Genomic DNA, 23,933 nt, shown 5'->3' with positions numbered 1-23,933 from the left:
AAGTTCCCACTCCACTATCGCCTGCAGCCATGTATCGAAGGGTCAGCAGAAAGCGTTTTTTACTGAATGGCAAATTATAACGAAGTAAACAACGAAACAGCGGTTGCATGTGCATATTTATCTCGTATTTTCTACATTGTATGTGTTTAGAAAACAGCTTTAAAGTGTTAACGTTTCATCTCAGTCTTTTTTATAGAAGCAAAGGTGTTGTCCTGATCAGCTTTACTGCCAACAAAAGTCAGCGTGTATGTATGTAGTATAGTAGTATAGTCTTTGCTATGCTGTGTTTTAATGATACGCTGTTTTAAATACAAGTTTCCCAGTACTCTGTAAAGACAGCTGTTGAGTTGAAAATGCTGACGTTGATATTGAAGAGTTTCACCACCAGATGTCGCCCTGGGAATGTCACAATAACTATTGAAAGCTCATTCCTGCAAAACGCAGCAGGATTTCTTAAAAAAGAAGAAGAAACTCTGGTCAACAGACCTACACTTTAGTTACAACATAACATTTTTATTCAAAATCAACTTTAGTGTCATGTCCGGCATGGTAGATATGATTACTGTGATCAATGATTGTTGATTTGATTGGATTCCATATTATAACACTGTGTGTATTTTTACATTCTGAAGTCAGGAAACACAACTTTCTTGCAATTTGTGTGTAAAAATTACACATTTTCACAAAACATTGTGTAGCTGTCTTACAAAAACATCAGTATTGGCAATCCAAAAGTGTCGGTCAGCTAATGTCATTTAGCCCAATCCACATCTATTGCTGTCCGAGAGTCCAGGGGCCAAAGTCCCTCCTCACTGAGGGTTGTTTTGGCTTTGATTTTGTGTGTCTGTGCTTTTAGATCTAATATCAGAGGACGGCTCTCAGAGTTCAGGCTTTTGACGGTGAAACATGGACTCTCAGACCGTGCCGTCATTGGGGTCCTATGACTACGACCTGCTGGTTATTGGAGGGGGGTCAGGAGGGCTGGCTGTGGCAAAGGTCAGCACAATTCTTACTCTGCTTTTCGGAGAGGTTGTCTTTTGCTCTCTGTCTTTTTATGAAGCTTTGAAAAGCAGGGTTGACAGACAGCATAAATCCATTCTTTTGCATAAATACTCTCTCATGCACTCAGTGTAACATTTGGAATTTTCTAGTTGCATGAGAAGACAGAAAAATTCCAGCATACTCCTTCTCTGTTTGTCTATAATTCTGCATGGACTTAATAATGTTTGACCAATAATACACCAGTGCACATAGATTAGCAGATGTTCAACTAACACTGAGTGGTTGGTGAGGACCAAGAACCTGCAAAGTCTTCAGAAGGCTAAGGACAGTCACAGAGCACGGGCAAAGCTGGAAATGATCAAGGAATCAAACCACCCCAACCACCCGTCTTTCTCAGTCTCTCTCTACAGTTACTCACCACCATCCAACACACAAACTCTCTTCCCTACTAGGCAATATATATAATTTTATCACCCATCACTTATGTGCAACACAATACCTGCGTACCAATGCACAATATAATGTATTCCTTTATATTGTAATTCGCCTCTCTCTCCTCTCTCTTCCTTTCCTCTCTCATTTTATACTCATATCATTATATATTCTAATTGGAACTAGAGCTCCAAGAAGCCAAATTTCATCGCTATCAATGCTGCCATCTGCTGTGTTGCTGTGCATATGACAGTAGGATCTCTTAAATCTTGAAAACATACACATGAAGACAATATGCCAGAGTCCCCTTCTGTTGTGCTTATTGTTACATCAGTGTGATGGTAAATGGGCTGTACTTATATAGCACTTTTCTAATACTTTGACCACTCAAAGCGCGTTTACACTACATGTCACATTCACCCATTCACTCACAAATTCTTAAACCATTGGCGCAGGAATTCAGGGTTCAGTATCTTACCCAAGGGCACCTTCACATGTGGATCGGAGGAACCAGGAATCAAACAGCCGATCTTCCAATTAGTGGACGACCCAATCTACCTCCTGAGCCACAGCTGTCCCATAATGTTGTTCTCTTCACTGTGCAGAGTTTGTTTTCGCATTCATCTTCTGAAGGAGGAAAGTTTCTCTGTGCTCACCTTAAATCTGATGATTTGCAGCATCACAAATAATTAGGAGCCAATAATGATCCAATATGCAACTTATACAAGTGTGATGTGGAAACGTGAAGCCTCCAGTGCACAAACACTAAGAATAGTGTTTGTATATTCATAGGTAGAAGGATTTGTATCATTTTAAGAGTTCTTAACAATATGGTTTAACTTTTTTGTGGGGAAAAACACATCAAATGCAAATTATTATTTTAAGGAGATTATTTGTATTTGTGTGCCTTAAAACATGTCTAGAGGGAATCTTTAATTGCAGGTGACGGCCACACAACACACATGGCACAGTAACCCAAATGTCACATCAAACATTGCATTAAAAGTACATTTTAGATTTTGATGCATACACACCTACACAGGCAAAAAAATATGCATATTCATAGAATGCTGTGAGCATCATATTTGTAGGTTTCATGCTTCTGAGCTTACACTTAAATCAAGAGCAAACATGCAAAACACCCACAGATACCTTGTTATGATAAATGTAGACATATCAAACACCACCAGAGCACACTTAACTCCTCGATTCTTAAAGTCACTGTGCGGTGTGCAGTCTGGTATATATTTAATTATTTAAATGGGTGCACCTTTAAGTATGCTAAGCACGTAACCCCTCCTGATAGTATCCTGGTTATTGGTGGCACAATTCAAAGCTCAAAATCTAAGCTCTCCATTCATTTGCATGTGTACTTTCCACAGCTGTAAGTCCCCACCTCTCATCATTGCATGCATCCAGCAACTCCAGCTTCTCTCCCAGTGGTTTAAAAAGGACACTCCACCAACTCAACCTCATAATTACTGCTAATCTGGTCAACGAACGCAAAGCAAGAGCTCAGATAATTATCATATTAATGGGCTTTATGGTAATGGAATAATCTGTGGGCAGCTCTAGAGAGGAAAAGTGGAAATGAGATGAAGGGGGCAAGAGCAGGGACTGTTGAGAAGGACAGATGCTTAACCGGTTTTAAATATTTAATTTCTCTATCTCTCTCTCTGTCGCCGTCTGACTCTGTTGCTCTAATTTATGCTGTTTTTTTTTTCCTCTTCTCTCGCTCCTCCAGGAAGCTGCAGCGCGGAGGAAAAAGGTGCTGATCCTTGACCTCGAGGCTCCATCTCCGAGAGGCACAGAGAGGGGTGAGTGTTTAATTCTCTGTGTGGAGAGGTGTGGTGATTATAACTCATTTCTCCTCTCTCCTCCACTTTCGTAGACATGTTAGGTATCATACACTGTGTTTTTATTGAGTTCTACTGTCACTGTCTTTATCTTTTTTCTTTCCTTTTCTTTCTTCATCCTTACTTTTCTTTTTCCTCTAGAGCTTGGAGGTTCCAGTCTCAATTTGGACAGTGTCAGGACATTTCTACAACAGGCATCACTACTTGGCAAAGCTGTTAAAGACTCTCAGAAATATGGCTGGAGGCTCAAAGAGGAGGGTAATTTAGACAGTTATGTGCTATTTTTATTCATTACGGTTAAAGTAGCAGCAAATGAGCAGTTTCTGGTTATTCTGTTCTCTGTGCTGTTATTTCAGTGCAGCACAGCTGGAGTGAGCTGGTGGAAGCTGTGCAGGAGCAGGTGAAGTCTCACAGTTTAGAGCTGAAGAGAGAGCTGGAGAGCTGTGGAGTCTTGTACCTCAATGCTGCTGGAGAGATAGTGGCGCCCCACACAGTGCAGGTAAACACACCATGATGAGAAAAATAAAATATGGAAATAAAAAAAAGGAAGAGAAATAAATAAATAAACTCAAGATCAAACGACCACTGAGGCACCTCAGCAATTAATCTTACGCAGGGGAAAAAAAGGGTAATGTCCAGGCAAGCAGGATGTTTCTTTGGTTTATATAAACATATTGCGAGCAAAGAAAGAACAATAGCATCTCTCTTGCCCTGGTAAAAAAAAGCATATGCCCTTCCTGATGCCTGCTGGTCTTCTACCTGTCTATTTATAGAAATAACTGCCCAGTACCTTTAAAACAAAAGCATCAACCAGTACTCAAATTAATTAAAATAATACTTACATTATAATCAAACTAATTAAGCTGTATTCTTCAAAACAAACAGCAACAGAAAATACATAAATTAACATTTAATCATTAATTTAACAAGAACAACAAATAGCTCCGACAAATATTATCAGCCAACCTGATCACGTGTTATATTGTGAGTTCTCAGTGATGCCTTCAAGCTGCCACTATCATGTACCTTCGAGGAGAACTCCACATTTCTCATTCCCTCTGCTATCAGGTGACTAAACTCCGCCAGTAGTCATTTTAAATGACATTTTTAATGACTCTACCTTCTGATAACAGACCTTATGTCAATTTTTTAGTTTTTTTATTGCGATTTATTTGCCTTTAGGTATCTTATCCTGTTCTTTGACCTTTGTTTGTTGGTCTGCGTCTTTGACATTTTTAAAATTTCTGTCTGACTGACAGACCGGCAATGCTATCACTATAACTGTAATAATAATAATGATAATAATATTACATTTATTTAGTATAGCACCTTTCACAAAACTTGAAAACGACCATAAAAACCTGCAAACATTTAAGACAATGGTATTAAAAATATACAATCAATGAGGCAGAAGCAAGAAAAACAGAGAAGACAATAAAAATATCAATGAATTAGCAAAAACACAGGCAAACAGAGGACCTCTAAAAGAAACACAGAAGAGAAACACACACTAAAACATTGTAAGGTGAGAGGAATGCTGTAACTGCTAGTGTGGCTAAAAATGAATTGAGTCACTTCAATATAGATAGAGATGTATCAGGACCATAATCTAGTGGTCATTATTCCTCTTGATGGAGGCAGGAATATTTTAATTGGTTGGAAGTGAGTTTTTAACCAGAAGTAGCTACTTGTGGAACTTGAAGAACAGAGGGAACATTGGGGGGACACTTTCAGAAGCAATGTAAGCTGTCTTTCTTCTCAATTTGTGTCCAATCAGGTGACAGGTATAAACGGGATTAAAAGGCAGCTGACAGCAGAGACCTTAGTCATCGCTACAGGAGACAGACCTCAGTACCTGGACGTACCTGGAGACAGACAGTACTGCCTAACCAGGTCAACCCACACTTCAGAAACTGGAACATGTTTAAATAAAGAAACACCGCTTTACATAACTCCTTTAATGAACTCCCTCACCTCTCCCTCCAGCGAGGATCTACTGTTCCCGCCTCACCCTCCAGGTCGGACCCTGGTGGTAGGTGGCTCCGCGGAGGGGCTGGAGTGTGCCGGTTTCCTGTCTGGGCTCGGACTGCCGGTCACCGTCATGCTGCAACCGCACCTCCTCCAGGGGTTTGATCAGAAAATGGCACAGAAGATAGAAAATCACATGTTAGTTGCTGGAGTGGACTTTCTTCATCACTGTTCCCTCACTAAGGTACTTAGTAAAGACGATTAAGGAATGATGTTATCTCTATTAAAAAGCATGGGAATCTTTAATGTCTCTTTGTCTCTTTTAGGTGGAGCAGGCTGGAGCTTGCAGTGAGGATGTTCTTTCAGGTAACTGCAGCAGCCTTTCGTCAGGATGAGGAAGGAAACTGTCACAATATCCAAAAATAATTCACAATGAACTCAATGTGCATTGTAGTTTCTGTTATCTGTTTACTCCTAAAATTAACTACAATTCTGACCAGAATATCTTTAAAATGTAACCCTTTGGTAGCATCAATATCTGGCAGTATTTTAGATTTTTCTAATTGTCAACAAATCCCATGAAAAGGCAAAAAACAACAACAACAATGCTTTAGTCTGTCTTGATACTTTGTGACTTCCCTGATCTCTATTGTGACTGCCTGTCCATTGGCTTCTACTGAAGACTTCACAAATTGGTCTAATTTCTTTAAAAGGCTCAGTGTGTGCTGTAGTTTTTAGTAAGCAAACAGTAGCAAATGGACTATTTTCAGTTGCAGATTGAATCACATTTGGTGTGTGTGTGTGTGTGTGTGTGTGTGTGTGTGTGTGTGTGGGGGGGTGTGGTATTGACTAAAATAAACAGCAATGTGTGTGTTTATGGTAATAATGATGGAACATGTAGCCTAGTGCAACAGTGTGACGCATTGATGTGTTTTTTGACAACAGTGGAGGCACAGAGGAATAAGATATATTAGGGTTTGATAGACACACACACTTAGGATGGAGTTGTTGTTTGATTTTGATGAGATTTGCATCAATAAGAAAAAATATAAAATATGTAACTCAGTTTTAATTTAATGTGATAGAAAATGGATCTACTGGATTTATTTAACTCAGTGTGAGTCTAATACAGCTTCAAAGTAAATTACAAGTTAAATTCTGATTCTAACCAGATATTTGTGTTGAATTTGAAGGTATTTTAAAAATATACATAAATCAGGTGTTTCTGCAGTGACGACACAGCAGCTGTCCAGAGGAAAGAGACTCAGAGTGACCTTTGTCTACAAGGATGGCCAAACTAAACAGGAAGACTTTGACACAGTATGTGATCTATGCTAGTTAATCTTTATTTATTTTGTTTAATTTCCACCAGTTCCACCCACTTAGTTTGTGTCATATTTCTTGGGTCATGTGAAAATCTAGAATTTTCTCGAAAAAAGTCAACATTTTAGAGATTAGTCAAAAAGCCTTGTTCTTAGCTTGGTGCAAGTGGGTGGAAGATTCTCACAACCCATGATAGTAAGACAGTGTGTGAGAAATATCCTGACGCTATTTTGTGTACAGGTTCTACTCTGTGTTGGGAGGAAGGCCTGCACCGGTGACGTCGGCCTGCAGTGTGTTGGGGTGGAGTGCAGTCAGGAGTACGTCCAGTCGGTCCACATTCAGTTTTGGTTGGTTTGCTCGTGGCAGGTTGTGTTAAACTATTGCATGTGTGTGTTTGTGTGTGTTGCAGTGGTAGAATCCTGGTGAATGAGCGGGATCAGACCAGTGTAGATCATATTTATGCCATTGGATCGGTGCAGCACGGTCGCCCCAACACCACAGGCCTCTCAGTGCATGCTGGGACGCTGCTGGCCCGTCGGCTTTACGCAGGAGACAGCATCTTGGTACACAGTTTATTATCCAATCATATTTAATGTAACAGCATATGCATGAATCCTTTGAAAGTCAGACAAATTCAATTAAAAGGTCTACTTTTTAGTTTTAAAGCTTGTGCATGAGCCAAATGTTGCATGAGAAACAATAAAGTTATCATCTTATCATTTTTCATTCACAGTGTGATTACACCAACGTGCCCACTGTTGTGCTCACGCCAGTAGAATATGCTGCCTGCGGTCTGTCCGAGGAGAAAGCTAACTTAACATTCGGAGAAGCGTCAATAGAGGTTCGCAAACACCCCCACACACAAGCCTGCACACTCGAAATGTAAGGAGTTCAAGTCTTTCAGATTTAAAGTCAAACTGTGTGTCATTTTTGCAGGTGTATCACAGCTACTACTGGCCGCTGGAGTGGACTCTTCCTGGCAGGAATAAAAACTCCTGCTATGTTAAAGTCATCTGTCACATCCCAGACCACGTATGCACCATGTTTTATTTGTTAAAGCCGCACTAACCAATATTGGATAAAAGGACTATAAAAAATGTGAAAGGTGTCACTCTTAGTTATGAACCCACAGAAGATAATCAGCTTCTGCAGTCCCACTCAGCTTTGTAGAAAGGTTCACTCACTCACATCATGTTTCCAGCAGTGTCAGTATAAGTATTCAATAAAAAAATCTCTAAAACAACTGTACACCACATGCTGAGAACCAGAAAACTATCAGACATAGTTAGTGACTAGCTGGTGAACATAGTGGAGCATTTAGCAGCTAAGGAGCCTGATATTTCTGTCATGAGTTGGAAGAGACCAAAACAGAGTTAATATTAAACTCAAAACCTATTAGTGTCGCTTCAATACCTGGAATGGAAAACATTTCCTCTAAATGATCCATTAAACCTGCATTCAAGCAAGCCTTTGCCACCACCATTTTACTGCCACAACAGTAGGTTATAGCCAGTGGTGTACTGGCCATAGGACTTACTGGGACAAATCCTGCTGGTCTGGTGAGCTGGTGTACTGTCACAACATATCCATTTTTACCAGCCCTCTCGGGGTGCACATGAGAGCATGCTGCATGGACCCCCATTTACTCTCACTGCCAGAAGGGGGAGACAAAGGTCCTGCACCCCAGCTTGTCTTTGTTGGTGTGCTTTTTGTTTTGTTTTTTAATCTAGCGTATACAAATGGATTAATAAAACCAGTGGACAAAATAACAGGAACATCTGACCTGAGAGTATAGTACTCCAACTATGGCCTTGCAGTTTACTATAAAGTTGAATTAAAATAGTTTCAACAAAAAAACTGAGCATTAGCATTTGTCATAGGTTACTGTGTAGGTTGTTGTATGCTGTCTCATTTCACATTTGAGAGATTCATTCAAATAATATCTTTATTAAGACAGCTATATGATCATTTAATGATAATTGATACTATATAATATTAGCACTATCCAGTACTGTAAAAGTCCAGACATATCCACCTAGTTAGATGAACCTCACATTCCTCCTTCATAAGTCTAAAAAGTATAAAAAGTAACACCTTAGCTAGAAAAGAAGATTTTTTTTTTTTGCTTTCCAACAGGGAAAATTAGTCATAATGCCACAAGTTGTGTAATAGCTCACACCTCATTAATCCACCCCCCCTTTTAATATATTTTTAGCTCTTTCCACAATGGACTTGGCACTACTTGAGATAACTGCATTCAGCACGTCTGCCAAGCTGGTGATAACTGTGTTAATATCAATGTTCTCATTTACTCATTTACACTGATTCTCTTTGTGTGAATTAGACTCAGACCCTCAGACACTTTTTGTCACACTATAAAACTTCATTATTTTTAACAGTGATTTGTTAAGGTTTTAATACCGAAAGCAACGCTCCAATGGGTTGTTCAGAGGTGCATGGTACAATGGAGCGATGTGGTTTTTTAATTGTGAGAATGTGTTGGTCAGACACCATGTGAGTGACTATGACTCTGACATGGGAACTAAACTTTTTTAGGGCCTTGAAACCACATTGAGTTATCCAGACTTCTTTGACGTGGTGGTGGTGATGATTCAGAAATAACTCACTGAGGAATTGAGACTCTGACCTAACCTTGGTGACTTAGGTTTACACAAAACCGTGGTAGCTCAGACTCACGCTGAGAAACCAAAGCTCTGGTCTGATATGACTCAGCCATGGGAATTTATGAAGAGAGACTTGGACTTTGAACCAGGCTCAGACTTGAGAAATTAGGATTCAGGACTTCATTCAACCTTTGATTTCTAATTCTGACACCCACTGAGTTGGACATGACCTTGCTGACTGAGATTTGGTCTCCGATATAAGAATTAAGGCATTAGAACTTTGTGAGAAATCAAAGGACTTGGACACAAATTGGACTTACACATTACAAGTCACACATTAAACCATCAGTGTGGAACTTTTATCTATAAATGAATGTCATTTAAATGTTATAATTCAAGCCCTTTCCAAACAAGTTTGCAGAATGCTGACTAAACCTATCACCACCAAATAAATCTCTGTATTTATATGTATACTGAAGATTTTAATTTACTGTGGAGTTTGACATTTAGACCCAGGCTTCAAATGACAACCTAAGTGGTCAGAACCTTGAAACCTTTGACTTGTACTTATCAAGTCTTCTTTGAGATTGGTTATACATCAAGGTCTATGATGTCAACTGTTAGTGAACCATCTACAACACTGCTGTGTCTCAACAGGAACGTGTGGTTGGTCTCCATGCCATGGGCCCCAATGCTGGAGATATCCTTCAAGGCTTCGTTGCCGCAATGAAATGTGGTCTCACAAAACGACAGCTGGACGCCACTGTGGGCCTCCACCCCGGATCAGCCCAGGTCAGCACCACTATTTCCCAATTAGTTCATAAAAATAGCTTCTATTCGATTGCTGTCAAGGCACAAAATGTCCACCTGCTGTTTTTGATACCTATTGATTTTTTCCCCCGTAGCAATGCTATTAATTCACCATCACCTTCTTGATGGCCTGTCACACTGTGTTTTGAGATACTGTGCTAAGAGCTCAGTTTGGAGACATTACCATGCTCAGTCCTTGAAAAAGCTCTGCCGTCTTGGGGTCAATGCCAGAGCAGCGAATTCAAATGAGTTTCCTTCTCTGAACGCTCCCCCATCTGAATTATTCATGGACAATATTTAATAAACCCCGTCGCTCACAGTTCATCTTTGTGGCCGCTGACCCCCGCAGTACATGAGCAGGTTAATACATGACATTTTCGAAACTTAATTAATCAAGCATTTAATGAGGTGTTAAACAGAGGTCACTGGTCCTGGCCATGTCATCTAAAAAGGAGTTTGTGGATGTTATGTAATTGGTATCCATCAGATCCCCCGCTGGATTGATTGATCAGGTAAATTGATTGTTTTGAGGGAGGGAGCTGTTATTATTCACCCTCTATTGGCAGCATGTGTTACGGGTCAGAGGTCAGAGATTGGGTCTTGACTTTTCAACTGCTTTAACTTTGATGTAACTAAACTCCATTGCAAACACTGCTACAAAGGTTTGGCATATTGATTTGTAGCTGTCCATATACTGTCCATTATATCTTTAGTTAGCAGCAACATATAACCACTTTTCCTCTTTGTTGTCATTTTCACCTCAATACGTTGAATACTTTTCATGTTTTTTGACAGCAGTTTGGATGCTGCAGGATTTTGTGATTATAGCATCTCATAGGACAAGCTACACAAATCAATATTGTAATATATGTTACTCACAAAGGCGAAACCCACAGAGAATTGTTACCCTCACTTCGACAGAGCCTTTTAGAACATTAGCACATTTCGATAATTCTTTCTGTTTTTACGGTTTGAAAACCCCCCCTCTCGCTAACCTGACACAGCAGAGGCTGTTTTCAGTAAAAAAAAGAAAAAAAGCTCTGATAATACCAGTGTACACTACCTGTCCAACACCAAATGGAAGACAGACAAATCTATTGGAGAATTTAGTAACTAATGGACCACTCTTCTAAAAGCAGGGTAGTGGCAGATAAATTAGTTGGACAAGAACACGTCTTCAGATAAACTGGGGATAACTTTGCCCTGCGTCTGCCAAATGACTACATAAGCAATCATTTTCTAAAATGTCCACCATAAGAACTGTACATGGCGAGTTTTTGACTCCTTTCTCTATGCCAAAGTGTCTTCTTTGCTATGTGCTCATGCTGATAAGGTACTTTCTCTGCTCTCCAGGTGTTCACCTCTTTGACCCAAACTCAGCGTATGTCCGAGGCCTTGATGGTGAGGGGGAACTGCTGAGGTTAGCACCCTGCTGTCAATCACTGTCGCCTATAGCAACAGTATAAGACGGCGGGGGAAGTCCTTTTGATGACAGTCTGAGCAGTTAACATCAGCAGGACGGCAAATTGACCATCTAATGACGTCTTCACCTGAAGCCTGATGGACAGGCGGGTGGGGACTGATGCTCTGCTGCTGGCATAGCTCCTGTTTCATGTCTGTTTGTGTTTGTTTGCAATTTTTAGGAACGTTTTACTTTCACATGTACAGTACGATTGATGCATTCTTATAGCTCTCAACTTTAAAGACGATAAGATGGTCCCAAAGGTTCTGCCTTTGAAAAGCCTCTGTAAGCTTTAATATAGCTGAGTTTTTAAAGGCTGCAGGAGAGTGATAAGACTCTAGGATTTGACGCATTTACACAGAGTAAGAGCTCAGGCTTATACTCTGTGTTTTTACTGCTGCAGCACAAGCCTCGAGGGTTTTACAACCTTAATTTCATGTAATGAACTAGACGAGGATTATGGAATTACCCAAATTAATAGTGTTTATCGGCGAATGCTGTCGCTTTAATTGATGCATATGGCGCCTTCGTTGAGACAGTAGGCCAGAGTTCCTCATGCGCTGCCTCGTTTGTTTTTCCTATTTTATATTCTCTCTCTGATTCAGCGCCGCCAAGCATAGCAACTGTCTTAAAAACAACTGTTGAATATTCATTGAGATCATTAAATGAAGTGTCTCATAAGAATGAATGCAGGGACCAGGGTGCAGATACTTCCTCAAAGCGTGGCGCTAACCCTCAAAGTTTTCCCCACAGCCATGGCTCTGCACTTTGCATCTGAATCTAAAAAATGTACCCTTGCAAGGGTGTCATTTTAATTCTCTTCATGTGTTGTCATGAGTCCAGAGGTTCCCATCCATCCCTGCTAAAGCCTATACTGTCATGCATTGTGCTGTCGTCTGCTGAACATTGTAGCAGAACAATTAGATGCTAATTTTTCAAAGGTTTTCTCCAAGACCTCTTTTTGATTCTCTGCTTGACACACGCTTGTGTTGAGTAAGATAGATATTCTAATTAGAAAAAGTGCACAGGAGTCTCTCTTTTGGCACGTGTCTGAAAATGCCATTAGAGCATAATTTGATCAAAGCAAAACAGCTTGTGTAACTTTATCCAGGTCTCACAGCAAAGTTAAGACATTGCAAAGAGGTCCATCTATCACTGCCTGCTTTAACCCAGACACTGCTTGACTCTGGTGCAGTGTGTGGTCTTACACCAGTAGGTGGCACTGTAGCTGTATGTGGAACAGATAAATGAAGCGATCCTCTGCATTTTGTCAGACTGGAAAGAAAGAGAAATAAAACTGAGACAGATGTGTGGACTGAAAAAACGTATTCCAATAAAACTGATCTTACTATCACTATAATGTCTGTGAGTGCTATTACTGTCTCTACTGCTACAACTAACACTAAATACTAACACTATCTCTATTACTATTAGGTGTACTACTACAATGAATAGTACCTCAAGAACTGGTATTACTGCCATTACTATAACTATTACTGCTACAATATGTGGTCATATTACTACAACTACGTTGCTCATTTTATTGTTACCACTAAAACTCAGTGGAAGCAGTATAGTGAGAATAAGGTGATTATGAGGTATCTGAAGTATGCAAACTGTAGATTCTGAACTGATTCTATATTCTGCTTGAGTAAAAAAATCAAAGTATTCTCAGCGTTTTGATGTTGTAACTGGTTCATGTGGAGCTAATTTGATACTGATGATCCATTATCAGATATCAGATTATCTATATATCTATACCTATCATCAAATAAGATCTTAGTCTGCCAATTAACCAGTACTGTGACTGTATAATTGCAGTGAAATTAACAAGTTCAACACTTACATCTGAGATGTCATGAAGTATTGGTGCTATATAAATAAAGATTGATTGATTGATTGATTGATTGAAGCACTTTTCTTAGTACTTTTAAGGTAGGTTAGTTTCCTTGAGTATTCTCATATTTCAAACCTATACACACTTTTTTATTCCACTGCATTTATTGAACAACTAAGAAAATACATGATCACCCTTTAAATGCACTCAATAAAAAATGCATTAAATTACATGACTTCAGTGAATGTACTTTGTTAATCTTACTATCACTCATCTAACCACTTCTACAATTACCGCCACTATTGCATTAGTAGCTAGTGTAATTATCATAAATTCTGCTTGTTGTTCCTCTATTATTATTACATATATATTACAATATGGCCAATCTGGGTAAGTGACCAGGGGCCCTTAAGTCTTCAAATGTGGCTTAAACGTTCTATTGATTATGATGATTATGGTTACTGTTAGAAACCTAGTATGTGCACAACAAAATATGTGATTTAAAATATGAGTTACTAGATTTCCTCCTGACAGCAGCATTATGCGATCAGAATGAAATAAAAGTTGTTTGGGGGACATGAGCTCCAGGGGCCCCAGGGAGTACTAATGCAGCCTTGGGAGCTAGATAATAAGAGCCACTGTACAGCAGCCTATTAATTAACCAGAAACTGTTACTTGTAAAGCAACACAGATATAAAGATATACAGAGCATACTTCTGAACATATATTTTACACTGTATTACTGCTCTTTTGTTCTTATGTAAACTGTCAAACAGTCAGTTTTAAAGTGGTGATCACACATTGAAGCGCACATCTGGACGCGCTCATTTCCTCGGAGCGGAGGGGAGTGCCATCGTGCCGTCCAATGCGCTCCACCCCTCCTTTAACCCAGTAGTGGTACGCTCCGTGTTGGATGCGTTCAGCTCATTGACCGGTGGACAATCCTCATCAGTACCACCAGAGCCCCGGAGCTTTCCCGGCAACAAAAAAAAACCCGGCCCTTCACTCCCTCACAAAGCGAGCAGCAACCTCCAGCCTCTCCGTCCCGACATGAAACAGACTCTGAGCGAACTGATGAGGATGAGCAGGATATGCCGGATGGTTTTTGCCACTTGTTTGGGATCCTTTATTCTGGTCATCTTTTATTTCCAAAGTATGTTCCAACCAGGTAGGATCTCTCACTCCTCTCTTCTTTCTCGGGTGTGTGTGCGCGCGCGCGCGTGTTGATGTATGGCATGTTGTCTTTCAGCCTCCTGGCATGTTGACACATCGATTTGTTCACACTGTACAGTAATGCAGCACATACATAATTGATACTTCTGCCGCGTGAACGCGTAAATCATCCAGCAAGGAGTCCACACTGTTTTAAATCTGTGATGTGGCACAATCACAGGACACTGGGATTGATTGTCTTGTTGCGCTTTTGTCCGGCTTTTTGTTGCTGGAAGTGTAGGATTGCGCGTTTGGGTGTGATTGGATGCGAGCAACCAGGCGCTTTTCTGTCTCTCTTTCTCTCTCTGTCTCTCTCTTTCGTTTCAACCCCTCAGCTGACAAGTGGCATGGAGATGGCAGAGTGAGGCTTTTTGTCTCCAGAAACGTGGCACAGGCACGGTAATGGGATTTTTGGGCAAAGGTGGGCACGTGTCAGTCTGAAGCGGAACCCCAGATTTCATCCAAAGATGAAGCAACAATGGAGAGAATGAACTTTGGGTCGACACATAAATATAAACCTCTAGGGAGCGTTTAAGGGCTGATGTCCTCTGATTTGTGCGCGCGCGGAGATCGCTTTTAATTATTCATCACACAAGAATGAACATCCACTCTATATCAGCGGGGGTCCCTGGGGGAGATTTTGCATCAAATTCAATTCAATTAAAAGGATCTGATTTATTTGGTGCTTTGCCAAATTTCGTTTTATAAATGAATCAGCACCAGTGGAAGTGATATCCGTGCGTGTGTTGTCCAGCAGAGGCCATGTGCGCCAAAATCAAAGCTGCAGCACAACAGGTTAACTGGAAGGTGGAGAATAAAGAAAAAAACGCATGTGCATTTACTTAAACAAAAGATTAATCAGTCAGAGGAAGAAGAAGAGAAAAAAAGATTATTCATGCTGATGCTGGAGTCAGTGTTTGATATGCTCTGTTCATTTTACATGATGCCATCTGGCTCTTATAGAATATGTTAATATAAAAGGTCCAGTGACAGAGTAACATCATCTCCACAGGTGAGGATGTGAGAGCAGAGAAACCTCATAGAGATCTACAGTAATCTGAGAGAGGGGGAAATAAAAAGAAAGAGAGAGAGAGAGAGATGCATCATGAGATACAACAGAGAGCAGAAGCAGACAGCAATATCATCCACAGCAGCATGAAACTACACCTGACACACTGTCGCAGCTCTGATTCAGGAGGCTTTTCTCTGTAGATACACCGGCTCAGTGTGAGTCACCAGTGTTGCTGCTGGCAGCGGAGGACAATTGAAATGTCTAATCCCCACAAAGAAAATCATCTACAGTACACTTCTTCAGGGAACTAATATGATTTCACGTCGCTTCACCGTAATATTACTACACTGTAACTTTTTTTAAGGCTCTTTTATGTCTACTGCTGTAAGAAAAACAACTAAATCAATGTTTGGAAATGGATCCGAGGGCTCCAAAACTTTTGCATGTCAGTAACCAGTAAACACATTAGTAATTGGACCTCATTTACTTAAAGTCTGGTTTTAATCTTGGCTTTACTTCAGTGTTGAATGTAAAATAATAACAATTGCATCATCAACTTTCCTTTGCCATAAACTGAGCTTGTGCACATGATGAAGGTGTTTTTTAATACACCAAATAAGGAAATATTTAATGTTTTTATGATATATGAGCTATGCATGAACAAATATACACTCATTTTGTTTGCAGAAGCATAGCAAATAAATGTACAGTATGACAGATATATCAGCTAATTTCTTATATATAGGCATCAATGTATAGGTTAGCTGATCAATGACAAGCAATTAAAGTAGAGAAATGCCAAACAGTTAGAAACTGTACCACCAGAGAGCATTGACAAAAGAATTAATTTAAGGTAGCAATTTTACTCTATATTTACTTTATTACTGTATATATTAATATTCATATAGCATCAGATTTTTTAAACTTTCAAATCTTAGTATCCACCCTTAAAAAACTGGTCAGGGCTATATACACTATATTATCCTACATATCTATGGTACTCATGGTCAATTACACCCTGAAGGAGTCTAACTACCAAATTATAAAATTAAGTTTGTTTATAATTTGGGTGAAATGACCCTTTAAGCCTTTAATAAGATCCTGCTCAAGGGAGCCTCAGTCTGAAAGAGCCCCTGTAATCATATGTGATTTAGCACAACAACAAAAAAAATCAGTGTATCCTGTAGCGGGGGATATTGCTATATGCTATCTGTACATCATTAACTGAACTTCCAGTGAGGGAATTGATTGTAAAAATTGAACCGAGACTCCATTAAACCTCTGTCAAGGACCCCTGGATCCTGCTCTCAGAGTTATGCCAATCTCCAGCAGCATTGCGTCAGCTTATGACACTCACGCACGCACGCACGCGCCCACACACACACACACAAGCACACACACACACACACACAAATACACACATACACACACAAGGGTCACGAAGTGGATGGGTTTTTCTTTTCTTTTTGATGACAGGCTGCTGCATCCAGGGTGCTCTGATTGAAGAGGAGACGTGTAAAGCAGGGTGTGTGTGTGTGTGTGTGTGTGTGGGCGCAGGGTGTGTATATGTGTGTACATGAGCTGGGAAATAAGTTTCAATGCTGCATTGTGTATTTACGTGATTATACAGGTGAGACAGACACCAGTGAATAGTCTGTGTATGTGTGTGTGTGTGTGTGTGTGTGTGTGTGTGTCTGTGCGCGTGTGTGTGTTGATTACCTTTACAATCCCTCCTCTTATCTCTGTCTCAATCTGTTTACTTTCTTTCTGAAAAGACTTTATCACTCTTTCGTAGCTCCTATCTACACATTTTCCCATTTTTACTCTCCCTATTCTTCTCTCTCTCTCTTACACACACACACAACACAACACAGACGCAGGGCAGTACCATTGTTGTCCATCAGATAAACTTCCAGGCAGTGTCTCCGTGGTTCAGGCATGTTTAGTGGGCCTGGGAATCCCGTCTGGCCTCCTAATGTAAACTCACACCTCTCTTCCGGGACCGTTGGGGTTGCGACCTCTTGTAAAAGAGACAGAAGAGGAGGGAAGATATAGTGGTATTACACACTGACCTTAACTAGCACACACACCGAGCAAATCTCCAAGGCTTCTAGTAGCCTACATCCTAAAAGAAAAGAGATCTTCACAGTGCAAATAAAACCACTCACAGACTCCTCCACCTGGCATGGAAGCCAGTGAAAGAACAGACCTGCAGAGACTGTGGGTAAACTGGCATTAGCCTGCAGCGCTGGATTCAACCGCAGTTTGGGAGCACGTCAAATTAGATTTTATTTAATGTGTAGTGCTAAAGAAGACAGAAAGCAGACAGGCAGCAGAGCATAATGCGAGCCAATTCTCATGCTCAGTGTCCAGTTAGGCTATTTGCACCGCTGTGTTAAAGGGACAAGCCAATTTTTTGTGTTGGATTATCTTGACAGTGAGGATTATTTGTATGCAGCAGTTATAAATCTTCCGGCGAAATAAAGTTTATATTCAAAAGTAATTTACTTAAAGTGACAGTTTGCCCAATTTGCAAATATACAGGCTCTATTTTCTGTTTACTCCTTGTATTATCCAGTTATGTAAATAGTTTCATTCTACCTGCTGAGCTTTTGAGATATTTGTCTGTGAGATTTCGGCTGCCATCTCACAATAATCAGATTGGTGTTGAGTTTGGCTCTTGTATGCTGCAAAAAGTATTTAAAACTTATAAACTTTCCAAAAACTGTCTCCATTACTCTGAATAATTCACAGAAAAAAGTTGCTCCAGTCAAAACTACTTTACTATCAACCTGAGAAAATGCACCCACCCCTGTTGTTGTCAGTGCTGGGCAGTAATGCTTACTTTTTTGACAAGTGTTGCCATTTTAAATTCAGCATGTTACAGTTACTAATCTCAGGTGTTAACTCAGTGTGTTAACTCAGTGTCATTAGCTTGGTGTTAGCTTGCTTTTAGCTTGGGGTTAGCTTGGTGTTAGCTTGGCGCAGGATCATGAGATTGGTGCAGGTAGTTAGCTGTAATGAGAGTAGAAAAAATATTCTACAGTGAAAAATACACATACATTTAAATACAGAGGATGTAGTGGTTGTGGAGGATTTGGGAGTTATGTCAAAAACTTTAATGAACTGAGCTGAGAATGAAATTAACACATTTTTCCTGCTAGAAGGACTTTTTCAATGAGAAACATCTAGCCTAATTAGTAATTGATTTCAGTTTTCATGAAACCTTCATGTAGCTCCTATAAACCAAGCAATTTCCTATGAAGGATCAATCCAGTGTCTATCTATCTATCTATCTATCCATCTATCTATCTATCTATCTATCTATCTATCTATCTGGCTATTTGGCTATCTGGCTATCTAGGCTATCTATCTAGAGCAGGGGTGTCAAACTCATTTTAGTTCAAGGGCTACATAGAGGGCCCAGTTTGACCTCAAGGGCCAGACCAGTAAAACCATTGCAATGACCTACACATGACATATAGCCTAATATTTATATTATAGTTTTACTATAGTAAACCATCTATTTACTTCAGAAAAATAATCCAACCAGATTGGACATTTCAGTGGGCCAGCTTTGGCCTGCGGGCCGTATGTTTGATACATCAACATACGCAGTAGTTGCGTATTGCATTATATACGCAATAGAGCTTTCCACCAGATGCTTTTGGCCAAATTCTGATCTAATATTGGTTACTAGTTGCCCAAAGTCCTAATAAGTACAAGAATTGTGTTCCAAATTGAAATAAAATATATTTAACATTTGGACAAAAGGAAAACTCTTCTGACAAAATGACTGCTGGCCTCACAAGAAAGCTCACATTAGACTATCACTCAAGTTACTTAAGGTGCTTACTGACAGCAGCTCTGCCTAAAATATTGAGTCATGAATGTCAGGCAGCACATGCCTTTTCCAAAAAGAACATTTTTGGAAGCATATATGCTTACAGCTGCATACACACAAACACACACACACACACACACACACACACACACACACACACACACACAAACAGCCTCCCAGTCAGTCATGCCAAATGGTGGTTGTCACATCTGTTATTATATTTCAGCCAAAAGGGCCGGCTCGTTTAGTTTAGGTGGACCTGTGCCCTTCCACCTCCATCTTGTCTCTGTGAATTCAGTCTGAGCCTAAGGTGACTCTGCAGCCATGACAGATCCAGCCTGCCTCATCAGTCCGCTCCGCTGGTCCTTTAAAGGCACTGGAGCTGCCGAGATTGGAGAGGCTAATAAGGCAGTTTGCTCTGTGGGCTGCTTGTTTAGTTTCTTTGTGAAGTGCCTCTGGGATATTTTGGAATCTGAGTATATGTGTGTGTATGTGCGTGTGCTGCAGCTCTATTCACCCACTGTAATATGTCTCTCTTTTTCAGCTTTGTAACTGTGAGTAGTAACCTGCTTGTGTGCCCAGACCTCAAAGTTGCATGCTCACATTTCACATCTGCCACAAAGCCCTTGTGCCTCTTGAGCGGTCAGCTGTGCCCAGACACTGACTTTTTTTTTTTTAAACTGTGTGTACAGTATGCCTGTGTGTGTGTGTGTGTGTGTGTGTGTGTGTGTGTGTGTGAGGGAGAGATTTCCATAATGTCGGAACATGTGCCGGTTTGAAGCAAGGAATGGGAAAGTCTTGGGAAAGAATGAAATATTCCTGCCTGGAATTTCTACGGGAAACTCGAAATTCCTCACCTCCACTGGTGCGTGGTGGTAGCGTCAGCTGTAACACTGGTAGTACAGGGAGAGGGTCGCTGGGGTCGCTGACCTCAAACATGGGAGCCTTTAATTGCAGACATGGGCTCAAATCCTCAAAAACCTGTCTATCTGGCTTCAGAGACTTTTATTCTGAAAAAATACACATTTAATACTTTCAACAAAAAAGGAAATTACCTAGTGCAATGTACAGCACGATTAAGATATATACCAATATACTGAAGTTGTTGGTGTAAAACAGGAGTTTAGGGCTGCAGCTAATGATTAATGTGTCTTTTTTACAATTAATTATTTAAGTGTTGAGTCCATAAAAGATCAAAAAACTGCGAAAAATGCTCATTACAAGATTTAAGAGCCTTAGGAGACGACTTCAAAGAAATGATAAGATATTAAGATGTAAAAGAGAGAAAAACGGCAAAGCCTTACACTTGATAAGATGGAATCAACAAACACTTTAATATATTTGCCTGACAAACTTATTTAAAGATAAAACAATAAGAATGAAGAAGAATAGCTTAATTGTTTTAACACCACTGGAGATCACGAGTATTTAGAAAGATGGGGTTGGATATTCTCATTCAATGTCTGTGGTTCATAATTTGTTTGTCCATTTTTATATATGATGACACAGTTAGGCACTGCTGCTCTGCTCATCATCACAAAATCACAATCTCTGAGCCACAAACTTTAAAGGAATAGTTTCACATTTTGGAAAAAGTGCTCATTCACTTTCTCAAACTCTGTAAGAAATAATTGGAGAGCTCTGCATATAATTAATTGCATTTCTTTTGTGGTTCTCTATCGCTGAATTGTGCCTGTTGTTTGCTGTGTATTAGATGGCAGCGCCCATCTTTTTGGTCGTGCAACACAGAGCCTCTCTGATCTTATCACATGCAGAGAAATTCAGCTGAGAGTGGCGATGACCCGAAGAGATGAAAAAAAAACACAGCCTTTGTTTGCGTGTGTGACTGCAGTCATGTCAGCGGGTGTGTTTGCGCAGCCCCCCAGTCATTGTCCCTTACGCCAGCACACTCCTCTACACTCTGCATGTGTGTGTGTGTATTGTGAGAGTGTATCCCGGACGTCCTGTTTGTGTGATCTTAGTGCAACTGCTGTTTTCCTGCCCAGGCTCTGCTGCTAAATCCCGGATCAAACCTCTGCGCATCAGGGGAGGGAGGGAGGGGGGTGGTGGAGGTTTTGGGGAGGCGTGTGGCTCCCCTGCTGTGTCCCACTATGACTTTAGCATCTACATTTAATACTGGTACACCCAGATTAGTAGCATCAGGCTTCTTTTTTTTTAATGTCATCAGCATCTTTCAGAATGTCTAACAGGCATAAAAAAGAGGCAGCCACAGTTAAAATCTGTCAGTGTTTGCAGCTTTTTAGCCTCTTTTTTCCTCTTTTTTTAAACGACCGCTAAGAGACACCTATGCACCTCACTTCTGCATTTTCCAGTCAAGTTAAGTGAACTGTCAACGTCACTTTTACATTAAAGTCTTCAGTGTAACAAAGTCAAACCTTGTAACTGTATTTCTGTATCACTTTCAACATGACACCTGTCTGAATTGAATGCCGTCACATGAATGTAAAGGCAGCAGTAGCAGCAGCAGAGAGCCTGAATGTATAATATATCAGTTTAATAAAATATGAAACTGTGTGAATGAGACAAATTTGAAGTTGCCAAGGAGATTATTCACATATCTGATCAGTCTATTAAAAATTTGATGTTAGTTTTTACTTTGCAGAGTCTCTTTCTATACTCTCAATTTTTATTCGTACCAGCTTCCTGAGTGAATTATAAATATTGAGTAAAAGGCTTTATATACAGCACATGAGCAAATAGGAATTATAAGATTAAGAGTTACAATTTAGCATCTTAGTCATTCTCTGCTTGTGTACAGTCAGTTGGAGAAAACAGCAACAGGCAGCAGAATCTCTCCACGATACACTGCTGATAAGATTCATTAGGGTGAGCATCTCTCATGCTTAAAAACATCATTACTTAAAGGCAGCAGTACGTTTTTGTAACTAGCAGCTACACCTACTTCATGCAGTGATAGACCAGGTGTGTAGAGTTGAGAAATTGGGCAATGAACTCTTCTTTTTTTAATCCTCCACACATCTCCTCTTTTTATGTGTACAGTTGAGTGCAACTTCATGAACCGTCATCTACATTTAAACAGCGCATTTAATCTCTCTTTCGGTCTATCTTGTCAGAACAGGTAAGCGGTTGCTTTTGCACATGTTCGGACAACGCTTCGATCATACCGATCTCTTCAGAGTTCAAACAGTACACTAGATTTTAATCAGTGATGCAGATTTTGAGGGAACACAAAACACTTGCGCTCACTCTCACGCAACAGATACCAAATAACATGTGAGCGTTGATGTTTTTTCCCTTTAAAAGGACCAGCGGGATTTAGTGACATCTAGTGGTGAGGTTACAGATTGCAATGAACTAAATACTCCCATGTTTTTATGCCTCAGGGAGTGCTATCTAAATTTCGTCATATTGTTGTCTGACCCTCAATATAATGACAATAAAGGTACTACTACTACTTTGGTGGCAGCGAAACTTCCAAAAATGCAAGTCCCTTTCTAGAGTCAGTGTTTGGTTTGTCCATTATGGGCTTCTGTAGAAAAATGGCAGTGAAACATGGTGGCCTATGTGGTAGAGGACCCGCTTCCTATATAGATATAAAGGAGTCCTTCTAACATAACAAAAATACAACCATTTTTATTTTCAAGTGATTATACACTAATTAAAACATACTTGTAAATATTATATTCCATTTCAGATGCCACTAAATTCTACACACTGCACCTTTAATCTTAGAACAAACATATATGGGATGTACAACATTTCAATCTCCTTAACTGTTAGATAAAGCCAGTAATGTTTCTGTCTCTTGCTTCTTATACTACAAGTTCATTATGGCCTGAACTCTTTAGCACAGGCTTGTAAAAGTCTCCAAAAATCATCATGGCGAGCTCTGGTTATAATCAGGCTTGAAACAACGTAGTGTCTCCCCTGGCTTTAACTGCTCCACGTGTCTTCCTGAGTCTCTCTTTGAGTAATTCTGAGCAGACGGACTCTGCTGCCCGGCCGTCTGGAGTTTGGGTCAAGCAGCAGCCGGGGGCTCGGCGCTGAAGACTCCTCATTCACTACTGATGACCATCTGCATGAGCGGCTGCCTAGAGGAAAGACACACACACACACACACACACACACACACACACACACACACACACACACACACACACACACACACACACACACACACACACACTTTTTGGACATCAATTGTGATCCAATATATCCTGTGAAAGAAGTTAACCTAGACTGGGGAAGAGTTCCTCATTTTCCTAGCCTTGTTGGGACTTATTTTTCCTCTTGTGAGTATAGAAGTAGAAGACACACACACACACACACACACACACACACAGTTTTTATGACCATTAAGTCATTAACAGACACAGTGAGACATTCCCATAGCTCGGAACAACAAACAGTCTTTATCTGAGTAAAAACAATAGACAGACACTGTCCTTCAGAGTGAACAAGTGTGCGTGTGCATGTGTGTGTGTGTGTGTAAGAGAAAGATAGAGAAAAAGCAGAGGAATGGCCCACGCAGACCTAACCGCCTCCAGTTTTGCATCCCTGATAACTTCA

The 23,933-nt window shown here is 40.3% G+C and overlaps 2 protein-coding genes across 3 annotated transcripts in view; both read left to right on the top strand.

Annotated features, from left to right (window-relative positions):
• Positions 1 to 67: 67 nt before the first annotated feature.
• On the top strand, positions 68 to 12,967 carry LOC128385245 (thioredoxin reductase 1, cytoplasmic-like). Its single transcript, XM_053344098.1, has 15 exons — positions 68 to 84; positions 857 to 996; positions 3,179 to 3,251; positions 3,432 to 3,548; positions 3,647 to 3,789; positions 5,068 to 5,183; positions 5,277 to 5,502; positions 5,585 to 5,624; positions 6,490 to 6,578; positions 6,822 to 6,898; positions 6,991 to 7,144; positions 7,315 to 7,422; positions 7,518 to 7,613; positions 9,863 to 9,997; positions 11,369 to 12,967. The coding sequence occupies exons 2-15, from the start codon at positions 907 to 909 to the stop codon at positions 11,432 to 11,434; spliced, it is 1,530 nt and encodes a 509-aa protein (XP_053200073.1). The 5' UTR covers positions 68 to 84; positions 857 to 906; the 3' UTR covers positions 11,435 to 12,967.
• Positions 12,968 to 14,305: 1,338 nt separating this feature from the next.
• The window catches only part of chst11 (carbohydrate (chondroitin 4) sulfotransferase 11), a 92,539-nt gene continuing 82,911 nt past the window's right edge, over positions 14,306 to 23,933 (top strand). The window contains exon 1 of one of the 2 annotated variants that reach the window (XM_053313965.1): positions 14,306 to 14,467. In XM_053313965.1, the coding sequence (XP_053169940.1) occupies positions 14,365 to 14,467 (103 nt within the window). In that variant the 5' untranslated portion in view covers positions 14,306 to 14,364. Of the gene's footprint in view, positions 14,483 to 23,933 lie in introns of both variants that reach the window. The other variant, XM_053313964.1, reaches the window with a different exon arrangement.

This window comes from Scomber japonicus, chromosome 23, assembly GCF_027409825.1.
Source record: "Scomber japonicus isolate fScoJap1 chromosome 23, fScoJap1.pri, whole genome shotgun sequence".
Classification (NCBI taxonomy): Eukaryota; Metazoa; Chordata; class Actinopteri; order Scombriformes; family Scombridae; genus Scomber; species Scomber japonicus.
Note: the sequence above shows the minus strand (reverse complement) of the source record. Positions and strands in the feature narration are given on the sequence as shown.

Excerpts from the sequence above, each read along its gene's own strand:
- LOC128385245 (XM_053344098.1), top strand. The coding sequence starts at position 907 with ATGGACTCTCAGACCGTGCCGTCATTGGGGTCCTATGACTACGACCTG. Across the intron at positions 5,184-5,276 it reads AGACAGTACTGCCTAACCAG|CGAGGATCTACTGTTCCCGC; the intron begins GTCAACCCACAC and ends CTCTCCCTCCAG. Across the intron at positions 9,998-11,368 it reads TCCACCCCGGATCAGCCCAG|GTGTTCACCTCTTTGACCCA; the intron begins GTCAGCACCACT and ends TCTGCTCTCCAG.